At 38.2% G+C, this 20,796-nt stretch overlaps 1 protein-coding gene across 1 annotated transcript in view; it reads right to left on the bottom strand.

Annotated features, from left to right (window-relative positions):
* Window positions 1–20,796, bottom strand: part of appbp2 (amyloid beta precursor protein (cytoplasmic tail) binding protein 2) — a 90,099-nt gene that overhangs the window by 52,890 nt on the left and 16,413 nt on the right. Inside the window, exon 2 of the mRNA XM_060848111.1 lies at window positions 1,683–1,771. Coding sequence (XP_060704094.1) covers window positions 1,683–1,771 — 89 coding nt within the window. The remainder of the gene's footprint in view (window positions 1–1,682; window positions 1,772–20,796) is intronic.

Raw genomic sequence — 20,796 nt, 5'->3', positions numbered from 1 at the left:
ACACTAAATTCAACACTGACCTCAAATTGGCTGAAAAAACAATACAAAACTAGGTGGTAACTGACTAATGCAAAGTCATAGGGAGAAACAGAACAGAATGGGCCAATGTTATCAAGAGTTCAGAACAAATTAAACACATTGAAATTTTATAAAATCCTCAATGGGTTTAACAGAGAAGTACAACTCGAGACTATTTCACTTAACTGGAGTGTCCAGAACTAAAGGGGAGTCTCAGAATAAAAGGAACCGGCTAGTTTTGAGAAAATTTGTAGCTCACGTTCAGGTTCTTGATGCAGGTTTGCTCGCTAAGCTAAAAAGGTTCATGTTCAGACGTTTCGTCACCATAGTTGGCAACATCTTCAGTGAGCCTCCAGACGAAGCACTGCTGTTGGTTCCTGCTTTCTATTCATATGTTTGGGTTTCTTTGTGTTGGTGATGTCATTTCCTGCTCTTTTTCTCAGCAGGGTAAATTGGGTCCAAGTCAATGTGTTTGTTGATAGAATTTCAATTAGAATGCCATGCTTCTTGGAATTCCCAATTCCTTTGTTTGGCTTGTCCTAGGATGAATGTGTTGTCCCATGCGAAGTGGTGTCCTTCCTCACCTGTACATAAGGATATTACTGAGAGGGGGGTCATGTCGTTTTGTGGCTAGTTGATATTCGTGTATCCTGGTGGCTAGTTTTCTGTCTGTTTGTCCAATGTGGTGTTTGTTACAGTCCATGCACAGTATTTTGTAAATGACATTAGTTTTCCTTGTTGGCTGTATAGGATCTTTCAAGTTCATTAGCTGCCGTTTTAGCCTGTTGATGGGTTTGTGGGCTACCATGATACCGAGGGAACAGAGTAGGAACCGGAAATGACATCGCCGTAGGAAATGAGATCACACCAGAAAATGACATCACCAACCCAAACATATAAATAGAAAGCAGCAGTCATCAGCAGTGCTTCGTCCGGAGGCTTACTGAAGATGTCGTAATCTACTATGGTGATGAAACGTCTCAAAAATGAACCTTCCTGCTCAGTGAGCAAATCTACATCCAGGAACTGGCTATTAAGTCCAAAAGGAGCAGCCAGTTCTTCACTTGCCGGTTGCAAAGGTGTAGGGAATAACTAGGGGATGGCAGAAGGAAAGCGCAGAGGGGTTTGGTAAAGAGTGGGGCTTTTTTTAAAAAAATGTTCTAGCAATCGATGTGAGATGGGAAGAGAGCTAGAGTCGTTTTTTTTCAAAGTACAAAGAAATGTCTACAAGTGTTGCTTAACCTATTACATAAGAAAAAGAAAAGTCAAGTGGTCCTGAAAGAAAGAAAAAAAAACACAATTTTCAGGAAAACACAATTAAAGCAGATTGAAAATAACAGTTTAAAAAAAGTATGAAACAGACCTATAGAAGGCGGTAAAACAAAAGTACAGACCAAAACTCTAATTTGTTAATATTCTTCAAAGTCAGAAAATGACTGTTTAGTTTAAAACATTTTGAAACCAATTTTAAGAACATGGCATTTTTTGGAAAAATAGGTTAGAAAATAACACTGGGGGCAATTCTATATTGCCAAACTTCAGGTTAGAATCCTATTACTTGGCAGTTGCCTTCAGATCCAAAATCTGCACACAGTTCGCTGGGCATACCAAATTCAAATTATACTAAAAACCTTTACCATGAACAGAAAAACGAGCATTCCTACCTTTTGTCTGATGCTCTAAGTACCTTGGCAAACACCTCAAGCTCACAGAATTCACCACCAAGTTGGCATAAACGTCCTTGTTGATAAAGCTGCAAAAACCAATGGGATTTACTCAGGTCAGGAAAATTACATCGCTAGTTATGAGCATTCACATCATATTTTGGTAACTTTCAAGAGATGAAATTTGGTCCATTTCCCCAGTTTTACTAGTGCTTGCCATTGTTTTTGATGTTTCCCTTATTGTTTTAAAAGTAGCAGTTGTATGTAGTTTCTTTGCAGTCAAAGGTTAATGGATCACTGCCTACTGGGGGTCAACCGATAACAATATCAAGCAAACCCAACTCAGGTGCAACTAAGGTGAAACTGTTATTTCCTTTACAGTGCAACACAACAGGGAATTGCTTTCCGTTTTTTGCACCTGCCATTCTACAGTTTTTCAGCAAAGCTGCCAAATTAGACAATTTATACCCAAGATACTTTTGTTCCAGGCTCTCAACGGCAAGACGACAAAGACAGACTGTCAAACTCAATGATGGAATGAAAACAACAAACCACTCAAAATAGAAAGATTTGAACATTAATCAGAAAAAATGGAAGGCTGTAAAAGATAATTATAACTTAGATCACAAACCTCCACACTTAAATGAAAACTGTAGCAGTATCAGTAAAACCTTGGCTGAGTATACAATTTTATAATGAGATAGTTATCGTTCATCTTCTATTTCCATAGAATATTGTGTTAAGCAATGGAGAAAGATATTGTTTGAGCAGTGTGAACTACATTGATAGCTCAACCTGGAAACAGGACCATCAGAGGAATTACTCTGCAATTAAATCTATAACTTCCATGACACATCATGAACTGGTGAAGTAAAGGAATGGCATGCAAAAGGTAAGCAGCTCAGCATGAAATCCTACACAGTACAATTATAATGTAATTACACTAGACCATAAAATGAGAAATTATGACCTATTGAAATACATTTTGCAGTTAAACAGATACGCATTTGATATTCTAACTTAGCAATTCATAATAAAACACAACAGGAGTAAGGAGTATAAATGAACTATTTTTACATAAATTGCTTCATACTGGGCATTGTAGAATTGTAAAGTTTAATGCCAGCGAGGAACTAATATGTTCAACCAGCTCCAGAAAGTCATGCTTCTGGGAGATTTCTCCTATATTTCCAAGCAGTATATTGTTAATTAATTTGGAAAGACATAATCTGAACAGTGTAAATTACAATCTCTTGTGAATACTTTAACTAAAGATCAGAACCAAAGGAAATACTACGCAATTAAATTTGTAATTTCAATATGTATTATTTTTTATACCTGTCTGGAATTTACCACAAAATTCATGCATTTCAAAATTAAAAAAAAAGGGTGTTACGGACAGGAGACGGATAAAATGAAATTCCCAATTCCTCTTTCCCATTTATCCATAATCAGTGCAGTTTAATTTTGAAAAGGCTGATCAACATATTCCGAAGCTCTTAGCAGCAGCAAGCAATTTAAATGTAGCTATCATGCATTGGAGAATTTTTATTTACGTACACCCCAGAAAATCTGTCGCTTTGTCAAAAGTTAAAATCACAACATTAAGTTAGTCCAACAGGTCTTTAATCACTTAGAATGGCTTACAGTGGCTTAGTGGTGAGCACTGCTGCCTTACAGCACCAGGGATCCAGGTTTGCTTCCAGCTTCAGGCAACTGTATGTGGAGTTTGCACATTCTCTCCCTGTCTGTGTGGATTTCCTCTGGGGTGCTCTGGTTTTCTCCCAGAGCCTAAAGATGTGCAGATTATGTGAATTGGCCAAGCTAAATTGCCAATAGTGTTCAGGAATGTGTAGGTTAAGTGCATTAGTCATGGGAACTGTAGAGTAATTGGGTAGGGGAATAGATCTGGGTGGGATACGTTTTGGAGGGTGGGTGTGGACTTGTTGGGCCAAAAACCTACTACCACAGTATTGCGGCAGCACGGTGGCTCAGTCGTTTGCACTGCTGCCTCAGCACCAAGGACCAGGTTCAATTCCAGCCTCGGGTGACTGTCTGCATAGAGTTTGTACACATTCTCCTCGTGTCTGCGTGGGTTTTCTCCAGATGCTCCAGTTTCCTCCCACAATCCAAAGGTGTGCAGATTAGGTTAATTGGCCATGCTAAATTGCCCATAGTGTTCACAGATGTGTAGGTTAGATGTATTAGTCAGGGGTAAGTATAGGGTAGGAGAATGGGTCTGGGTGGGTTACTCTACAGAGGGTTGGTGTGGACTTGCTGGGCTGAATGGTCCGTTCCACACTGTGGGGATTCTATGAATACAAGCTTTCGGAATGCTGCTCCTTCATCAGACAGCTAGTTGGGCGGGATTACAGGACACAGAATTTTATAATAAAAGTTCAAAATGTCATACAACTGATGCAATGTATTGAACAAACCTAAATTGCTTTTATGTCTTTAGTCACTTAGAATGGGGATGCAGGTTTTGATTCATTAATAGACAAATCCCAGAATTTATTCCAAATCACAGTTCCCTGAAATAACTTAAGGTTTTATAAAACAAAAGGTGGCATTTCAGCTCAGACAGTGCACTAAAGGTTTGAGGTTAGAGTCTGTTTGTACCATAACTGAGCCAGACAGTTCTATTTTCAAAGTAAGATTTTATAAAATGTCACATGGCCAGAGGAAGTGGAGGAGGCAGGCATAACTGCAACATTTAAAAGGCATATTGATGGGTATATGAATAGGAAGGGTTTAAAGGGTTATGGGCCAAGTGCTGGCAAATGGGACTAGGTTAGGTTGGGATATCTGGTCAGCATCGACAAGTTGGATAGAATGGTCTGTTTCCATGCTGTACATCTCTATGACTGACTATCAACATTTTGACCAAAATGGAATGCATCTGCAAATACAAATCTGCAAATTTCAGGACTGTGATTTGAAATAAGTTTTGCATATTAACCAATTGAAACCTGTAATCCCATTCTAAGTGATTAAAGACCTAAAAAACGATCTAGGTTTTCAGAACAGGCTATAAGAGTCTTTTAAAGCTCTTGGAAGGCACAACAAGGGTTTTTCTCTGATGCTTTGGCACTGCTGATGTCAATTTTCAGATTACCAGGAGTCTTTGGGGTATTGAAAGTGAAGTACGTAATATGAGAAAATTAACTTGATTACTGTCCATTCATTCACAATACAAGGCAAAACGTGCTTTTGATAGCAAAAATTAGATTCAATCAACATGGTCAAAGGCCACTGATGTTCATGAGTCCATTTAATACAGAAATGTTTTCTTTAAAAAAAAACGAATATCTTCAGTCCTACTTTAGTAATGATAAAAATGGTAAATTTAAGTCATTTGTGTTCTAGAATGAGTCACAGAAAACAACTATGAAACCACAATTCAATGCATCATAAAGTACTGGAATGTTCAGAAGTAATTAGAAAGACACTTTCACTTAATTCTGACCAGGCCAAAAGTGTTATAGTAAAGATGCCATTGCACATAAACTTGTGCTGCCACATATGTATCCTACTTGTTAGGAAAATAAATCAAGTCAGCTCATTTGGTATCTAAGTCTAGCTTGAATGAAGATTTTGTTTCGCGACAACAGAAATCCAGGATGCTCTGCAGGACTTACAGATATAACTACAGTTTCAGCAAGAGAAGGCTTTTGATATCCCTTGACACATTTACCTCACACAATGCAATAAAATATTTGATCTAACATCCACAGACTTTTTGGGGAAGTGGGGAGGGAGGGAGGTGTGACTGTGGAATTTGCCTGTTCTCCCTGGGTCTAGGTGGCTTTCTACTGGGTGCTCTGGTTTCCTCTGCAGTCCAAAGATGTGCTGGTTAGGTATATTAACCATGCTAATATTGTCTGTAGTGTCCAGATGTGTAGGCTAGGTGGATTATAGCCATGGTGAATGTGGGGTTTTGGGACAGAGCTGTGGGGATGGGGATGGGGTTGGGTGGGATGCCCTTCAGAGGGTCAGTACCTGTACATGATTTTCATATTTATGAACTTCTGCTGCATTTCCAAAGTTAATAACTTCAATACACATACTCCACTGAATCTCATATTGACGACCTCGATAATCAAGGTCGTCGAAAAAATATTCAGCTGCTGGGCCTTCCCGAACGGGAAGAGGAAGGCCAGCTTACAGCATTCCTGGAGCAGTGGCTGCCACAGCTTTTAAATCTGCATGCTGGATCAGGCCAGGTAAGGGTGGAATGGGCCTACCGGGTCGCAATACGTGGGCCCGGCTCAAACCAGCGCCCACGCCCGGTCCTGTTCCAGCTGCAGAACTATAGGGAGAGGCAGATGCTCCTAGAAGCCTCAAGAAATCTCGGAAAAGACCCCCAAGCCATGATCTATAAAGGATCCAAGATCATGCTATTTCAGGATTTTTCCCCAGCTCTGGTCCGAAAGAGGAAGGCATTGGATGAGGTGAAGAAGCGTTTAACGGACTTAAATACTCAGTACTCCTTACGCTATCCAGCGACGCTACGTTTTAACCACGAAGGATCCATATATAACTTCAGTTCACCAGAGAAGGCTAAGGAATTCTTGGACTCTCTTAAATAAACTGTAAGAGATTGTGGATGCTGGTTTGCCTTTCGCCCCACTTTGGTCGATATTCCCCCCCTTTTTTTCTTCTCTCTTTTTTTTAAACCTCAGTGTTTAATATTATCATGGGGCGCGGGGAGAGGGATTTGATTTTCTCCCCACCCCCGCTTGGTTTGTATGTATATATATGTTGGGGCGATTGGTTAATGTTGGTGGGGGGAGGTGGTTACATTATTCTATTTTACCTCTGTCTTTAGGAGCGGGGTTGTTTTTCCCCTATTATTTTGTATTATTATATCTAATTATTACTTGTTGAGATTGTAATTTTATAGTTATATATTTATATACGGTATTAACATTCTCAAATATATCCAGGTGTTGGTGTGGGCGGGGGTAGGGTGCTCACTGTTAACTCTAGCTTTATATTATATTTGAATTCTCCTCATTTTATTGAGGAACACCTGGGTCAAGGGTGGGGCATTGGTTGAGAGAGGATAAGATGGACTTTTGGAGAGGAAGTAACGCTCCATGGGAACAAGGGGGAAAATCTCCATTTAGGTACTTTTTATATTTTTTTTATTTAGAAATAGTTTTTTATTATATTGTTGTGAGTGTAATAGAGAGCCTTTATTTTTGTAAATTTTATATGCTCCATGCTCGGGATGTTCCAGATAGGGTTTCCCCTCCCAAGGGGTCTCGGATCTGCCCAGATGATTATGGTTGATCAGTCGGTTAAGTGGTGCACCTGGAATGTCAAGGGGAGTAATTCGCCAGTCAAAAGGAAGAAAATATTATCAAATCTTAAGAAAGAAAGAGTTGATATAGCTCTCCTACAAGAGACACACCTGTCGGATAAAGAACATTTAACATTATGGCAGGGCGGATTTGATCAGGCCTTTTTCTCTTCTTTTAGCTCAAAAAGTAGGGGAGTGGTTATTCTTGTTCAGAAGAATTTCCCTTTCAAAATTCTAAATCAGATAAAAGACGAATCTGGACGATATATTTTGATTAAAGCCCTCGTAAATGGAGAGGAATATGGGATTCTAAATTTGTACTGCCCCCCGGCATACCCCTCTAAATTTATAACGGAAGCTTTTTCAAAATTGATGGCCTTTGGTGCCCGTCATACAATTATAGGGGGAGACTTTAATTGTATTATGGATCCGGAAATAGATAGGATTCCCAAGAGTGCTGCCGGAGTATCTCCCAGATCTAGACAATTGGCGGATCTGAATAAAGAATTAGGATTGGTAGATGTATGGAGATGTCTTCATCCACAGGGTAGAGATTTTTCTTTCTACTCTAATCCACATAAATGTCATACAAGAATTGATATGTTTTTTGCCCCATCGATTTTTTAAAATTCTATATTATCCTGTAAAATAGGTACTATAGCGATTTCCGACCACGCCGCTGTATACATGGAAACTAAGGCAAGGAACAATGGGACATCCGCTCGGCATTGGTGTATGGACACCTTCCTGATAAAAGATAGTAAATTTGTAAAGTACTTCTCCCAAGAATTTAAAACTTTTTTAGAAATTAATTCAGGTACGGCTAGCAACCCATCAACGATGTGGGAGACCATCAAAGCTTATGCACAAGGTTTGATCATCTACTCAGCGACCCAGAAGAAACTGAAGGGAGAGCAACAGCGTCTGCTCGAAGCTCGCTTAAAAGCAGCTGAAACAGCATATGCTGATAGACCTTCTATTATAAAATTGCAAAGGATTACGGCTCTTAGGACAGCTCTAAACACTACGCTTACTCAAACGGCTAAGAGGGAAATATTATTTGCAAAACAAAGGTTATATGAATATGGCGACAAACCGGGTAGATACTTAGCATTTCTTGCAAAGAAAAAGAAGGCCCCTCAGACTATTATGACTATCAAGGAAAGTACAGATACCTTGACTCATGATCATAAAAAGATTAATGCAACCTTTAGAGAATTTTATTCTGAGTTATATAAATCGCAGGATTGTGAAGATAGGACTAGGAGGATGCAGTCATTTTTAAAAAGTTTGACCTTTCCGGGCTTGACTCCGGAACAGGTATCGGCCTTAAATGCTCCTCTAACAGTCCAAGAAATACTTGATGCAATTAGGCAACTCCAGAGCGGAAAGGCACCGGGTCCAGATGGTTTTCAAGCTGAATTCTATAAAGAATTTACAGAAATATTGGCTGATCCACTTATGGGTAAAAAATGAGGTCTGCAGATGCTGGAGATCAGAGCTGAAAATGTGTTGCTGGTTAAAGCACAGCAGGTTAGGCAGCATCTCAGGAATAGGGAATTCGACGTTTCGAGCATAAGCCCTTCATCAGGAATGAGAGAGAGTAGCCAAGCAGGCTAAGATAAAAGGTAGGGAGGAGGGACTTGGGGGAGGGGCGATGGAGGTGGGATAGGTGGAAGGAGGTCAAGGTGAGGGTGATAGGCCGGAGTGGGGTGTGGGCGGAGAGGTCAGTAAGGAGATTGCAGGTTAGGAGGGCGGTGCTGAGTTGAGGGAACCGACTGAGACAAGGTGGGGGGAGGACATGTATAACTTTGCATTTAGTCAGGTCTGTCTCCCGCCTTCGCTGAAAGAGGCAAATATCTCTCTTATCCTCAAAAAAGGAAAAGATCCAGAAGACTGTACATCTTATAGACCAATATCCTTGCTAAATGTAGATTTTAAAATCCTCTCTAAAATGTTAGCACCGAGACTAGAAAGGATACTGCCATATATTATAAAGGAGGATCAGACGGGATTTATTAAAGGCCGTAGATCATCCAATAATATTAGAAGGGTCTTGAATATGATCCAAGCCTGCCATCAGGGAAAGATACCAGGAGTAGTAATTTCATTAGACGCGGAAAAGGCATTCGATGGGGTTGAATGGTCATATTTGTTTTACACATTGGAAAGGTTTGGTGTTGGACAGGTGTTTACCAAATGGGTCTCAACATTGTATAGTGATCCCAAAGCAGTCGTTATTACCAATGGATTAAGATCGGATAGCTTCAGTGTGGGTAGGGGCTGCCGTCAAGGATGTCCTCTCTCGCCATTGTTATTTATGCTAATAATTGAACCACTAGCAGAAGCTATACGGACTGATCCTAATATAAACGGCCCCGAGGATTGGTACAGGTAAACACAAAATTACCCTTTATGCAGATGATGTTCTTTTATTCCTCAATAATCCTCTGATGTCAGTACCTCGTCTAATTCAAGTTATTAATACATTTAGTGCATTCTCAGGCTATAAAATTAATTTTTCAAAATCGGAGGCTATGCCAATGGGTGGCCTGGTTATGACACCCCACTTAGTGGACAGATCCCTCTTTCCCTTTCGTTGGTCCCTGGAGGGCTTCTTATATTTAGGTATTTTTATTACTCCAGTATTTGGTCAGTTGTATAGGGCTAATTTTGTGCAATTACTGGAAAGGATAAGGCAGGACCTCCAGCGATGGGGAGACCTTCCAATTTCCTGGTTGGGTAGAATAGCACTAATTAAAATGAATGTTCTGCCCCGTCTCTTATATCCTATGAGAATGCTCCCGGTGATGCTGCCAAGGATAGCCCTACGTAAATTATATGGCTGGCTGGGTTCCTTTATTTGGAATCATAGACGGCCCCTTATTAAGCTGAAGAAGCTACAGCTTCCACAGGCAAGGAAGGACTGGATTTCCCAGACTTTAGAAAATATCAGTTAAGTTCCCTATTAAGTTATATAGCTGACTGGGTCTTGTCTGATCCACAATCAATCTGGCTGGACATCGAGGCCTCCCAAGTAAAATACCCACTTACTAACCTCTTATTTTCAGACAAGAGGAAAATCATTACAGATCACTGTAAAAACCCCATAATACTAAACATAATTAAGGCCTGGAATATAATGCGGCAAAATGAGGGTAATTTACATAAAACATCCCCCCCATGCACCGATAGTAGGGGCATGGGGATTCCAACCGGGGTTTACAGATGCCACTTTTAAACTCTGGAGATCCAGGGGTATCTCATGTTTAGGGGACCTATTTAAAGATGGGGTCCTGATGTCCTTTGAACAGCTGCATCAGAAATTCGGGTTACCCAATGGAGACCTCTTTCGATACTTCCAAATTCGAGATTATACACAGAAGAAGACTACGTTAATAGATAGTCTTTATAAATCAGATAGAGAATGTAATGTCCTACGACCAGTAGGGGTATCCTCCGTTAGTACTATTTATCATTTACTACATGAAGTAGTGTCGGGAGATATGGACAATCTGCTTAAAACATGGGATCAGGATTTGGGACTAGAAATCTCTATCGAAACGTGGAATGATATTTGGGAAAATGCTAGAAGAATTACTATCTGTAACAGAACCCAGGCAATCCAGCTGAAGATACTTCATAGGGCCCATATAGCACCGGCTCGATTGACAAAATTTAAGGCAGGAGCATCTCCAATGTGTCCCAAATGCAAAATAGAGGTGGGCACTCTGGTACATTGCCTATGGACTTGTCATAAGATCCGTAGATATTGAACTAAAGTAACAAGTACCCTGACAGATATTTTAGGAACGGAAATTAGAGTGGACCCTGTATCTCTCCTTTTGGGCTTTTCGAACTTTTCCTCCCTGGATACGCACGGGAAGAGACTATTTTCTATTCTCTCTTTCTGTGCAAGGAAAAATATTTTGATGAACTGGGTGGCCCCCCTGGACTTTCAAATTGGCACAGATTAATTATGGAATATATTCCCCTTGACTTCCTTACAAATATAGTGCACCGAAAGACTGAATTATTTTATAAAATATGGCAGCCCTTTTTGAATTACATAAATGCAGATATTTTGGCCATCCTAACAAGGGCCTTTATTTAATGAGGACTACAAACCTGGCTGCTCCGGGGCCCCTTGGGAGAGGGATCCCGCACGAATATCGGTTTTATTACATTTGATGTTAATACATTCCGAGCATGTAAGAGACTTAAGTATACACTCTGGTTAGTTATAGGTTAGATTAGTAGAATGTTGAGTTTTGGTTTTTTTTATTTTGGTTTTTGTTTTTTTTCCTTTGTTAAATTTTGACTATTGTATATTTGATTTAATTGTACATCAATGTTTGTATTTGAGAGTTTTGTTTATTTTTATAAACTTGCAAAAATGTTAAATTTCTAATAAAAATACCTAAAAAAAAAAGTGTGTTTATCTACGTGATGCACGGAATTCACCTAGGTTCCGGAAACAAACTTTCTAAAACCACAATCTCTACCATGTAGAAGGACAAGAGTAGCAGATGCATGGAAATACCACCACCAGCAGAAAGTTTCCCTCCAAGCCATGTCACATTTTGACCTGGAACTATAATTGTTATTCCTTCATTGTCACTGGGTCAAAGTCCTGGAACTCCCCCTCAGAGCTATGGAAACAGTCAATTGCTTTTTGACTGCAGCAATTCAAAAAGAGGTAGCGCACTACACCTGCTACAGGGAAATAACTGCTGGCTTATCCAACAATATCCACATATCAAGAATGCATAAAAGAAAAAAAAAATCAAGATTAAAGTTACTGGGTAAACATTTAGTCAATCTTATTGTCTACAAAAAAAAAAGGAATAATAGCAAATTAGCTCAGCCATCCAGACCCACTTTCAAAATCCAATTTATCCATCGTTAAAGTTTCCTGATGCCAAGGCTTTTGTGTCAATTGAGAATTAAAACCGAGATGTTAAACACTCCATCTCTATGTTATTTCAGCAAACATTTTTGACATCACAAATTCTTGAACTGGGGATAACTCCTCTTCTCTTCATCAAAACAGTGCCACAGGATCCTTTACAAAAGCTAAGCAGGAAGATAGGACGATGGTTTAATGTCTGATTGGAAGATGGTATTTCTGACAGTTGACACGGCTACACTGCCCTGCACAGCAAGTCAGGCAGCATCTGGGGAGCAGCAGAAACAACATTTTGGGCATAGCCCTTCATCAGCAATGCTTCTTCAGATGCTGCCTGACGTGCTGTGCTTTTCCAGCACTACACTCTACTCTGATCTCCAGCATCCGCAGTCTTCTCTTTCTCCTGCCCTGGAGTATCAGCCTCATTTTTTGTTCTCAAGTCGCAGAGCAGGCTGGAAGTACAGTAGTTCTCCTATAATGCATGTTTATTCAACATAATTTGGTGTCAACATGATTTTTAATTGCGGTCTTTAAAAAAAATAAAGCATACTCCCTTTCGCTGTTAAGCGATTGGATCTCCAGCACTAGCTGAACAGCGAAACCCAGCCTCAGGACCCACTGTCTGCAAAAATGGAAATTCAGAGTGTTCGGCTAAAACAGGAATGTGGTCAGCTCTGCAAGCCTTGGAAACGTAGCTTGAAACTGGGAATTGTAATCGATATTTAGAAGGGGAGAATCTTGAGGAGAATTGGACTTCCACATCTGCATCATGTGGTCAGTCAGCTCACGCACTTTCTGGTGAGGAGCTTCATGAAAGGTACAGTGCAGTAGTCAGTGATTTTAGTGTTAAATTTACTGTATTATTTCATTAAAATGTATGATTTAAAGATTTACTTAGACTGTACTATCATGTGTTCAGCTAACTACTACTTTTGTTTTGATTTTTACTGATATTTTTGGTTGTTTACCCCAACCCTGTTTTTCCTATAGACGCAATCATTTATATTGCACGATTTTCTATAACCCAGTGTTCCATGGGAACACAACAACCGTGTTATAGGAGAACCACAGTAAATGATGTGGGTATGTAGCTTATTAAAAATTGTCAAAGACAGCACAAACAAATGTTTAGATGGGGCTTTTAATATAATTAAACACTGGATAGTGCTTCACAGGAGGGTTATAAGGAAAATTCAGGAAGTGCACACTCGAGACATTAGAAGATAAATTGTACTGAAGTGTCATTATACACTGATATTCTTTCTATTTATTGCCAGACATGCAGAGAACACGCAGGAGAGATTTAGAAAAAAACCCTTCAGCTTTTATTCTCTGCTGTCTTGTATCAATTTAAATTAGGAAATTTATGATTTCCTTATGTGTCGTGCCTTTAAGTTCATTGGAGAGTTGACAGTTATTGAGGCTATTAATGAATCATTCCATTTCTGCTCTTGTGCAAGTCCATTTACAAAAGATATCAACATAAACACATGAATATCTTGTCACTACATGACTGAATCAACTAATAAACGAGTTTGAGAATTTAAAAAGTTGTCCAAGAAAATCTCAAGATGAAACTCAGGGAGGGGAATTGTTGACAACCTCCACCACCACAGCGCCATTTTAGGATCATGGGAAAATTTGCAGCATGCAAAAACGTTAATGCTGTCAAGCCCAATTTTATCTCCCTGATATTCAACATACGACAGTGCTAACAAGCTATGTTAAAAACAAATTCATGCAGAAAGTCAATATTTTTACTGGCTGACAGTGCTTTTGATTGCCTTAAGGTCTGTCAAAGGGTAAGTGTTAATCACATACTTGTCGGGTTTCAAGCTATCATTTACATCTTTATAGAACTCAGTTCAAGTCTCTGTTAAGTACAATACAGTAACAAAATACATTCATGCCTGAATGTCACTAATTTGCATTCATCGAATGTAATTATATGAACAACAGTTGTTCAGGACTAGCAATATTACAAATAATTAGAGAGTGTTACATGATCTCATTGAAGGATTAATAAATGATCACATGCAGAACACAGCAAAAAAAAAATGACACTGTCATCCCATTCCCACATCAGTCAAAGCAAAATGCTCAGAGACAGTATAGTTCTACCTCCTTCACCTTTATTCCGGGCCTTGGAGTGAGAAAGAACGATCGCCCATGTGCACAGAGACATGAGTTCTTGGTCTTCTCTCAAACAGCAGTTTCTTAATGAATTGTATAGTCGTTTGTAGGGAGCAGCATCCAGAAAAGGCAACATGCATATTGACTGGGTGACCGTTACAATCAGTGAGTGTCAATGAATGTTTTTAACCTTGTTAACTGACTTTATATACTGAATGCTTCTTCATCTTGTTAAATGGCTTTACATAATTAATGCTTTGTTAACACACTACCCTTTCCTCCAGCACCTCATTGATCAGATAAGAACTTGCAGTAAACAAAAGTCATAGAGTCATAGAGATGTACAGCATGGAAACAGACTCTTCAGTCCAACCCGTCCATGCCGACCAGATATCCCAGCCCAATCTAGTCCCACCTGCCAGTACTTAGGCCATACCCCTCCAAATGCTTCCTATTCATATATCCATCCAAATGTCTCTTAAATGGTGCAATTGTACCAGCCTCCACCACTTCCTCTGGCAGCTCATTCCATACTCATACTACCCTCAGAATCATGCTAGCTGAACCTTTTGTTTCCCAAAAACTCAAAACTTAACTCTTTCCCTACCTGCTTATACCAAATACACATTCTCAACACAATGAGAACTAAAACCAAATGCCAAAACTTCACAACAATAATGGTCAAAAATAAGATGTGCAGTATTTTCATAATTACAGTGACTACAAAAACAAGTCATGACTAGGAATTCCGTAGCAAGTAACTTGCCTCCTGACTCCTCAGTGTCAGTCCACCATCTGCTAAGCACAAGTCACAAATTTGATGGAATATTCTCCACTTGCCTGGATGAGGACAGTTCCAACAACACTCAAGGAGCTCAACACTATTCAGGTCAATGTAGTCCACTTAACTGGCACTTCATCCACCATATTCCACATTTAGTCCCTTTGTGATGGTATAGTGGCAATTTAATGCACCACATATAACATGCACTACAACAACAACAACCCACACTCCGAACTGTAGAGGTTTAAGAATGCAGTTTATCATCATCGTCTCCATGGTAATTAGTGATTGGTGCCTTTACTGCCAATGTCCTCAGCCCATAAACAAATTGACAAAAAAAAAGTTAGATGAAAATATTGCACTAATTGTACCTTTTAACTATGGTTCAGAATAAACAAACCTACTCAGTAAAAGGTTAGAATCTTGAAACCTATCCTTTATGTATGATAGAAATTATTCTAATACTGTTAATTTAACTGTCAATTTTACATTCTTGCTCCATAGCATACATAAATGATTAAGGGAGAATTTAGTCCAGTAAATTCCAACATTCAAAGAATATTTTGCCCTGATACACTGTTATTGCACTTGCATGACTAATTATGTAAAAAAGAATTAAATTATATCTTGGAATAAGAAATTTGTGGTTATGAATGCCCAGAGTGTTAACACTTGATTTTCAAGAAGGCTCAGAAAAGCTACTGTTGTTCTGCCTTTTAAATGATGTAAACAACCCCCTTGAAACTTTAGAATGTGTCATGCAAAACCACAATTATTACAAAAAGGTACATTAGGCTATTCAGCGCATGCCAGTCATTCAAGTCTTCATTCAAAAACAGGTAGATGCTTAGATCTCCACTTAAATGTGAATGCGGAAGTAAAATTCTTAATCCAAAATGAATAAGAAAATGCATATATTGAATGTTGTGTATTTAACATTGCCTAAAATTGCCAAGTAATTAATTAACTACTTTACATTTAGATTTCCAGGTTCCCTTTCAGGAGAAATTCTTCACAGCAGCATACAAGTAAACTCCGGCTAGGTACTAGACAATTCACTCAGAATATTACGGAGCTTATCCTTGTTCGAAAAAAAATCAATCAAACTTTCTGGAAAGGACAGGAATATGGCTACGAATCCAAAAGTTAAAACAAACAAACAAGTCACATGGCTAGCAAAGATCAGTCTTTTAAGACTAAAAAGAGGGAAATCAAATAGGTAGATAGTCTGTAGATGAATGGATGTGAGGATATTCATCGCATTTATTTTCCTTTGTTCAAATGTACTGAGGAACATGTTCTTAGAGTAGTACACTTCTAATACAGGGAACATTTTTTTTAAAAATGCATCTTCAGTAAAAATCAAATAAAAACAGTACATATAATCCTGGACACACTCGGAGTTACATTCATGTACAATTCCTAAGTATTAGGACCAAATGTATTTTGTGGCTTGACTGCAAATTCCTAGTCTAATTGAGTATTTAAGAACAAACTATAAGTTGCATTGTTTAATAAGTTATCAAACTTATAGTCTTTACAATTAATGTCATACACAAAAGCAAAACACATTTCAGCGTTTGACTAAAGCGTAAATAAGTATACATTTTACTTCGCTAGTTGAAGTGTACCTGATTTGAAAATAAACGGAAGTTTGAACACGAAAAAATTAGGTCAAAAAGGTACATAGTTCTGGTATACCACGCGTTTCATCAATGCGATTTAGCTATAACAAGATTGACGAATTGTGGACGTTGTTTGGATAACACAAACTTTCTACTGAACATGTATAGCAATCTTCTACAACGCGATTTTCTATAGCACAGGATTGCAGAGGAATGTAACTGCTGCATTATAGCAGAACAACCTGTACATTTTTCTTACATCTCAATTAGACACTCTAGCATATCTTTAATGTTGCTAGAGCGTCATCTCCTGCAAGCAAAAAATGAAACCCATCATCTACAATTAGCATATTTAAAAATGTTTAGTGGGCTGCCTTACAGTTAATGCTAGAGTAAAAAGTGAGGTCTGCAGATGCTGGAGATCAGAGCTGAAAATGTGTTGCTGGTAAAGCACAGCAGGTCAGGCAGCATCCAAGGAACAGGAAATTCGACGTTTCGGGCAAAAGCCCTTCATCAGGAATGACCTGCTGTGCTTTTACCAGCAACACATTTACAGTTAATGCTACTTTCATCAGAAAATGTTTCAACAATGACGGTGCAATATGAATTGCAATGTACACAATACTGAAGGAACAATCTTACCAGAATACTTGCAGTTTGATCACTTCTTCCTCTAACTTGTATTCTATTGTTTTCCTCATGTTATTAAACATCATTTTGATGTTAACTGTTGCATGACATTGGGCAGACATGCCGAGAGCTCAGGTTAATAAAGTTCCTGCGACTCTTCAGTTATTTTATCATTCCTCATGGAGTACAACTGTTTCTCCAATTTGTAGGAGTTTATTTACACTTGACTACATTAAATTTAATCTGTTCTACCCTGATTTTACTCAAGTTACTTGATCATTTGAGTTAAAATTTGACCAACTTGCATCTAGTTTCTGAGTCGAGGCTGCTGACGCAAATCAGAAAATGCAGTCAATTATCTCAATTAGTGTACTTCATGAGGAAAAAGGTCTCACATTTAAATAAATTTAGTTTGTGCCGAAATGGTGTACATGGCCAATTTTTAAGATTTGTGCGCTTCAATCACCACGCAATTTTCAAAGTTTGCAGGATGATGAATGACCTGAACAAATATGTACCATTTGCAAAGTTAACCTGTTTTAGTACTTGGGATTTTTTTTTTCAAAAGTAACAGTTTGAAAATGTTATAGTTATTTTCAGTTCAACTGATTAAGCCATGCAAACTAGAAGCTTGCATTTTCAACATTCATTTTTTGCTCATTAATTGATCTCAATAAACATATGTGAAAGTCAGTCTCTATTGCAAAGTTTAAAAAGGACAATCTAAAAAGAGACTCCTCTATTTCCTATTCCTGAACACAAACCAGCTCGAAGCATATTTGGTTGATATGTCTGGCTTGGGCAAGATGAAGTGGGTGGGAAGAGAAATTCAAATGATGTTCTACAACAGTGATAAACTACAATGCTTTTATTTCGAACATCCTGATAAATAGGGGCAAGGAAAAAAATCATTAGATGCTCACTAAGATGTAGCAACACCCTGTGCACATTTAGCTCTGCTTGGTCCCTGTCAACCTACAAAGGGAAACACAGGCTATTTGATGAGATTGCACTGAAAATTGCACCAACACAAATCTATATTATCTGTGGGATTTAATTGGAAATTTTAAAAAAGGCAAAATATTTGCATGTATGTCAGATACCAAGTGACTCTAAAAAAACCTCGGCCTAAATGAGTCCAAGAAATATTTTAATACTCAACTTTGAAACCTCTAACTGAAAGTAAAAATGGATCTACCCAGAAGAAAATGAAGTCTACTTTAAAGTCCCTGAATAGTTAATTGGAATGCTTATTTTAATATTCCAGCAGTATTACTTAAAAAAAACTGCCTACAAAATAAGTACCTCTTTTTTAAAAAAATGGCAAAGGTGATCATTACAATAATAGGAATTTTATATCATGGCATTCAACTGTCTACACAAAATAACCCAAGCCAAAACTTTACAAATATTCATAATAAGTTAACAGTTGTAAAAATACTGACAGTATTCAGTTGCTTAACAGGTAGGTCTGTAAACTATTTTAAACTTCGCAAATTTTATAATTCAATACTCTCTAAATCAGTGGCAATATCCCAAACAAAAGCAATGCACTTCAGAATTTATTTGCAAATTGATAAATGCACCATGTTAATTCTGAAAAATGTAATCTCTCACATTTTATGCTAACGAGGTTCACTGAGCCGATGTCCTCTGTAACAATGCAAACATTTTCCTCATACTGGAATGACGCAAGATGAACTGAAGGACTGAGTAGTTGAGAGGTTTGTAAGAGTGAAATATAGTTTAAATAGCCAATGGATCAGCCATCAGCTGTGGGATAAATACACCTGAACCTATTGTCACAGTAGCATAAGAGTTTGGTTGAAGTAGCAGCTTGGAACACTCGAGGAGGTCAGGGTGAAAGCAGAGAGGCACACTACAGAAATATTTAAACAAGGAAATAGTTTAAATTTTCTGGCTTATAGAGTCAGAGGTGTACAGCATGGAAACAGAGCCTTCAGCCCAACTTGCCCAATATCAGAAAGGACAGGGAGAATGGGCAAATGGAATTTGATATGGTATCGAGTATGAATGGTAGATACTGGGAGAAACAACCGAAGTAACTTACAAAAACACTTTTTTAATGCTGTTGGCATTACCATATCCAATTAAAATTTGACAAAAACAAATTAAAACAATTGCTTTCTTTTAGTGAGCAATTAGGAAAATTAACATGCATCCCTTTGTGAGTGTATCACAATGCACTAATTTGGTAATGCCATAAACACCTGAAGGAAAAATCAGCCAGAACAGTTTCCTTAAAGATGTAGGCAAATTGAAATACAAGCCTCATGAAAGTGTACTCCGAGCTCTGGCACAGTATAAGCAAGGCAACTGTCTGTGATTTCCACAGAAAGGTTGATATAAGTAGAACTCTACTTTTTCATGAGCCTTGAAAATGAAGTTACAAAATGTGTTAAATAATCTTTCTCCTGAAATGTAGTCATATTTTTGGACCAGGAGCAGTGTGGTATTTATCAATATTTCTATTAAGAAACTAAATTTTCAAATTTACTAAGCCAAAGAGCACTACTATTATTACATAAACATTATTACACTCAGTTGAGCTTTAATTTTCTTTTGCCCATTCTTCCTCAGCAATAGTGTTTAACTGCTAAAGAGTAAACCTCTCATTTTTTGAAAAGAAAATCCAGATAGAATATGGCAGTGCAAATTCCACACTGCTTCCTTGCCAGTAACATTCTAAACTCCATTGTGAAAAACAAGAGGAATAGGTCGTTCAGCACTTTGATCCTATATAGTTATTCAACATAATTAGGACCGACCTGCAACTCAGCTTACCAAGCTTCAATCCACATTTCTTGAGACTCCACTTATCTAAAAAAAATCCAAGCTCAGTCTTAACCATTTCCATTGACCCAGTTATTTTCCCATATACACTCATGCTTTTATCATTTTAAATTTATCAATTCGATCATTCCTCAGTCTTTTAAACTCCATTGAATAGAAATCTAGTTTTGTTACGATTCCAGGTGATGGTACAGCTGGACCAGTCAGATCGCTGAATGAAATCTGGCCAGATAGATAACGTGTTATTAAAAAAATTAATGTGATGCACAGTTTCTTTAACAATTGAACAAAATTTAATGCACAAAAAATGAAAAAAAAAGTTTAGGTACAGTCAGTTCTGCTATAATATGGTAGTTCCGCTCTCATGCAATCCACTTAAGAAAATTACATGATAGTAGCACCGTTTAAACTAATGAGGCCAGAATCGCATTATAATCAATACACACTTCTAAAGGTTCATGCTTAGAAACAGTGCCCCCAATTCAATAGTGTTATAACAAATACACATTAATGAAACGCGTGTTATTGCGAACGACCTGTACAGGGGAAAAAAAAAGTTTAAAAAAAACTTATACCTAGCAAAACAAAATTTCAATCTATGCCCCAAGACCATTCCTTTACAGCATAGAGTCAGTCATAGTATGGGAACAGGCTCTTCAGCATGACTCGACCATGCCAACCAAGTTTCCTAAACTGAACTAGCCCCATTTACTGATTTGATCTACATCCCTTTAAACCTTTCCTGTCCATATACCTGTCACCAAAATTGGTAGTTTAATGAACAGTGAAGAAGGTTATCTAAGAAGGTTATCATGATCAACTGGGCCAGTGGTTATAATTGTACCTGTCTCTCTCACTTCCTCCAAAAGCTCATTCCATATTAGCACCACAGTCTGTGGGAGATAGTTGCC

This window comes from Hemiscyllium ocellatum, chromosome 31 (assembly GCF_020745735.1).
Source record: "Hemiscyllium ocellatum isolate sHemOce1 chromosome 31, sHemOce1.pat.X.cur, whole genome shotgun sequence".
NCBI lineage: Eukaryota > Metazoa > Chordata > Chondrichthyes > Orectolobiformes > Hemiscylliidae > Hemiscyllium > Hemiscyllium ocellatum.
Note: the sequence above shows the minus strand (reverse complement) of the source record. Positions and strands in the feature narration are given on the sequence as shown.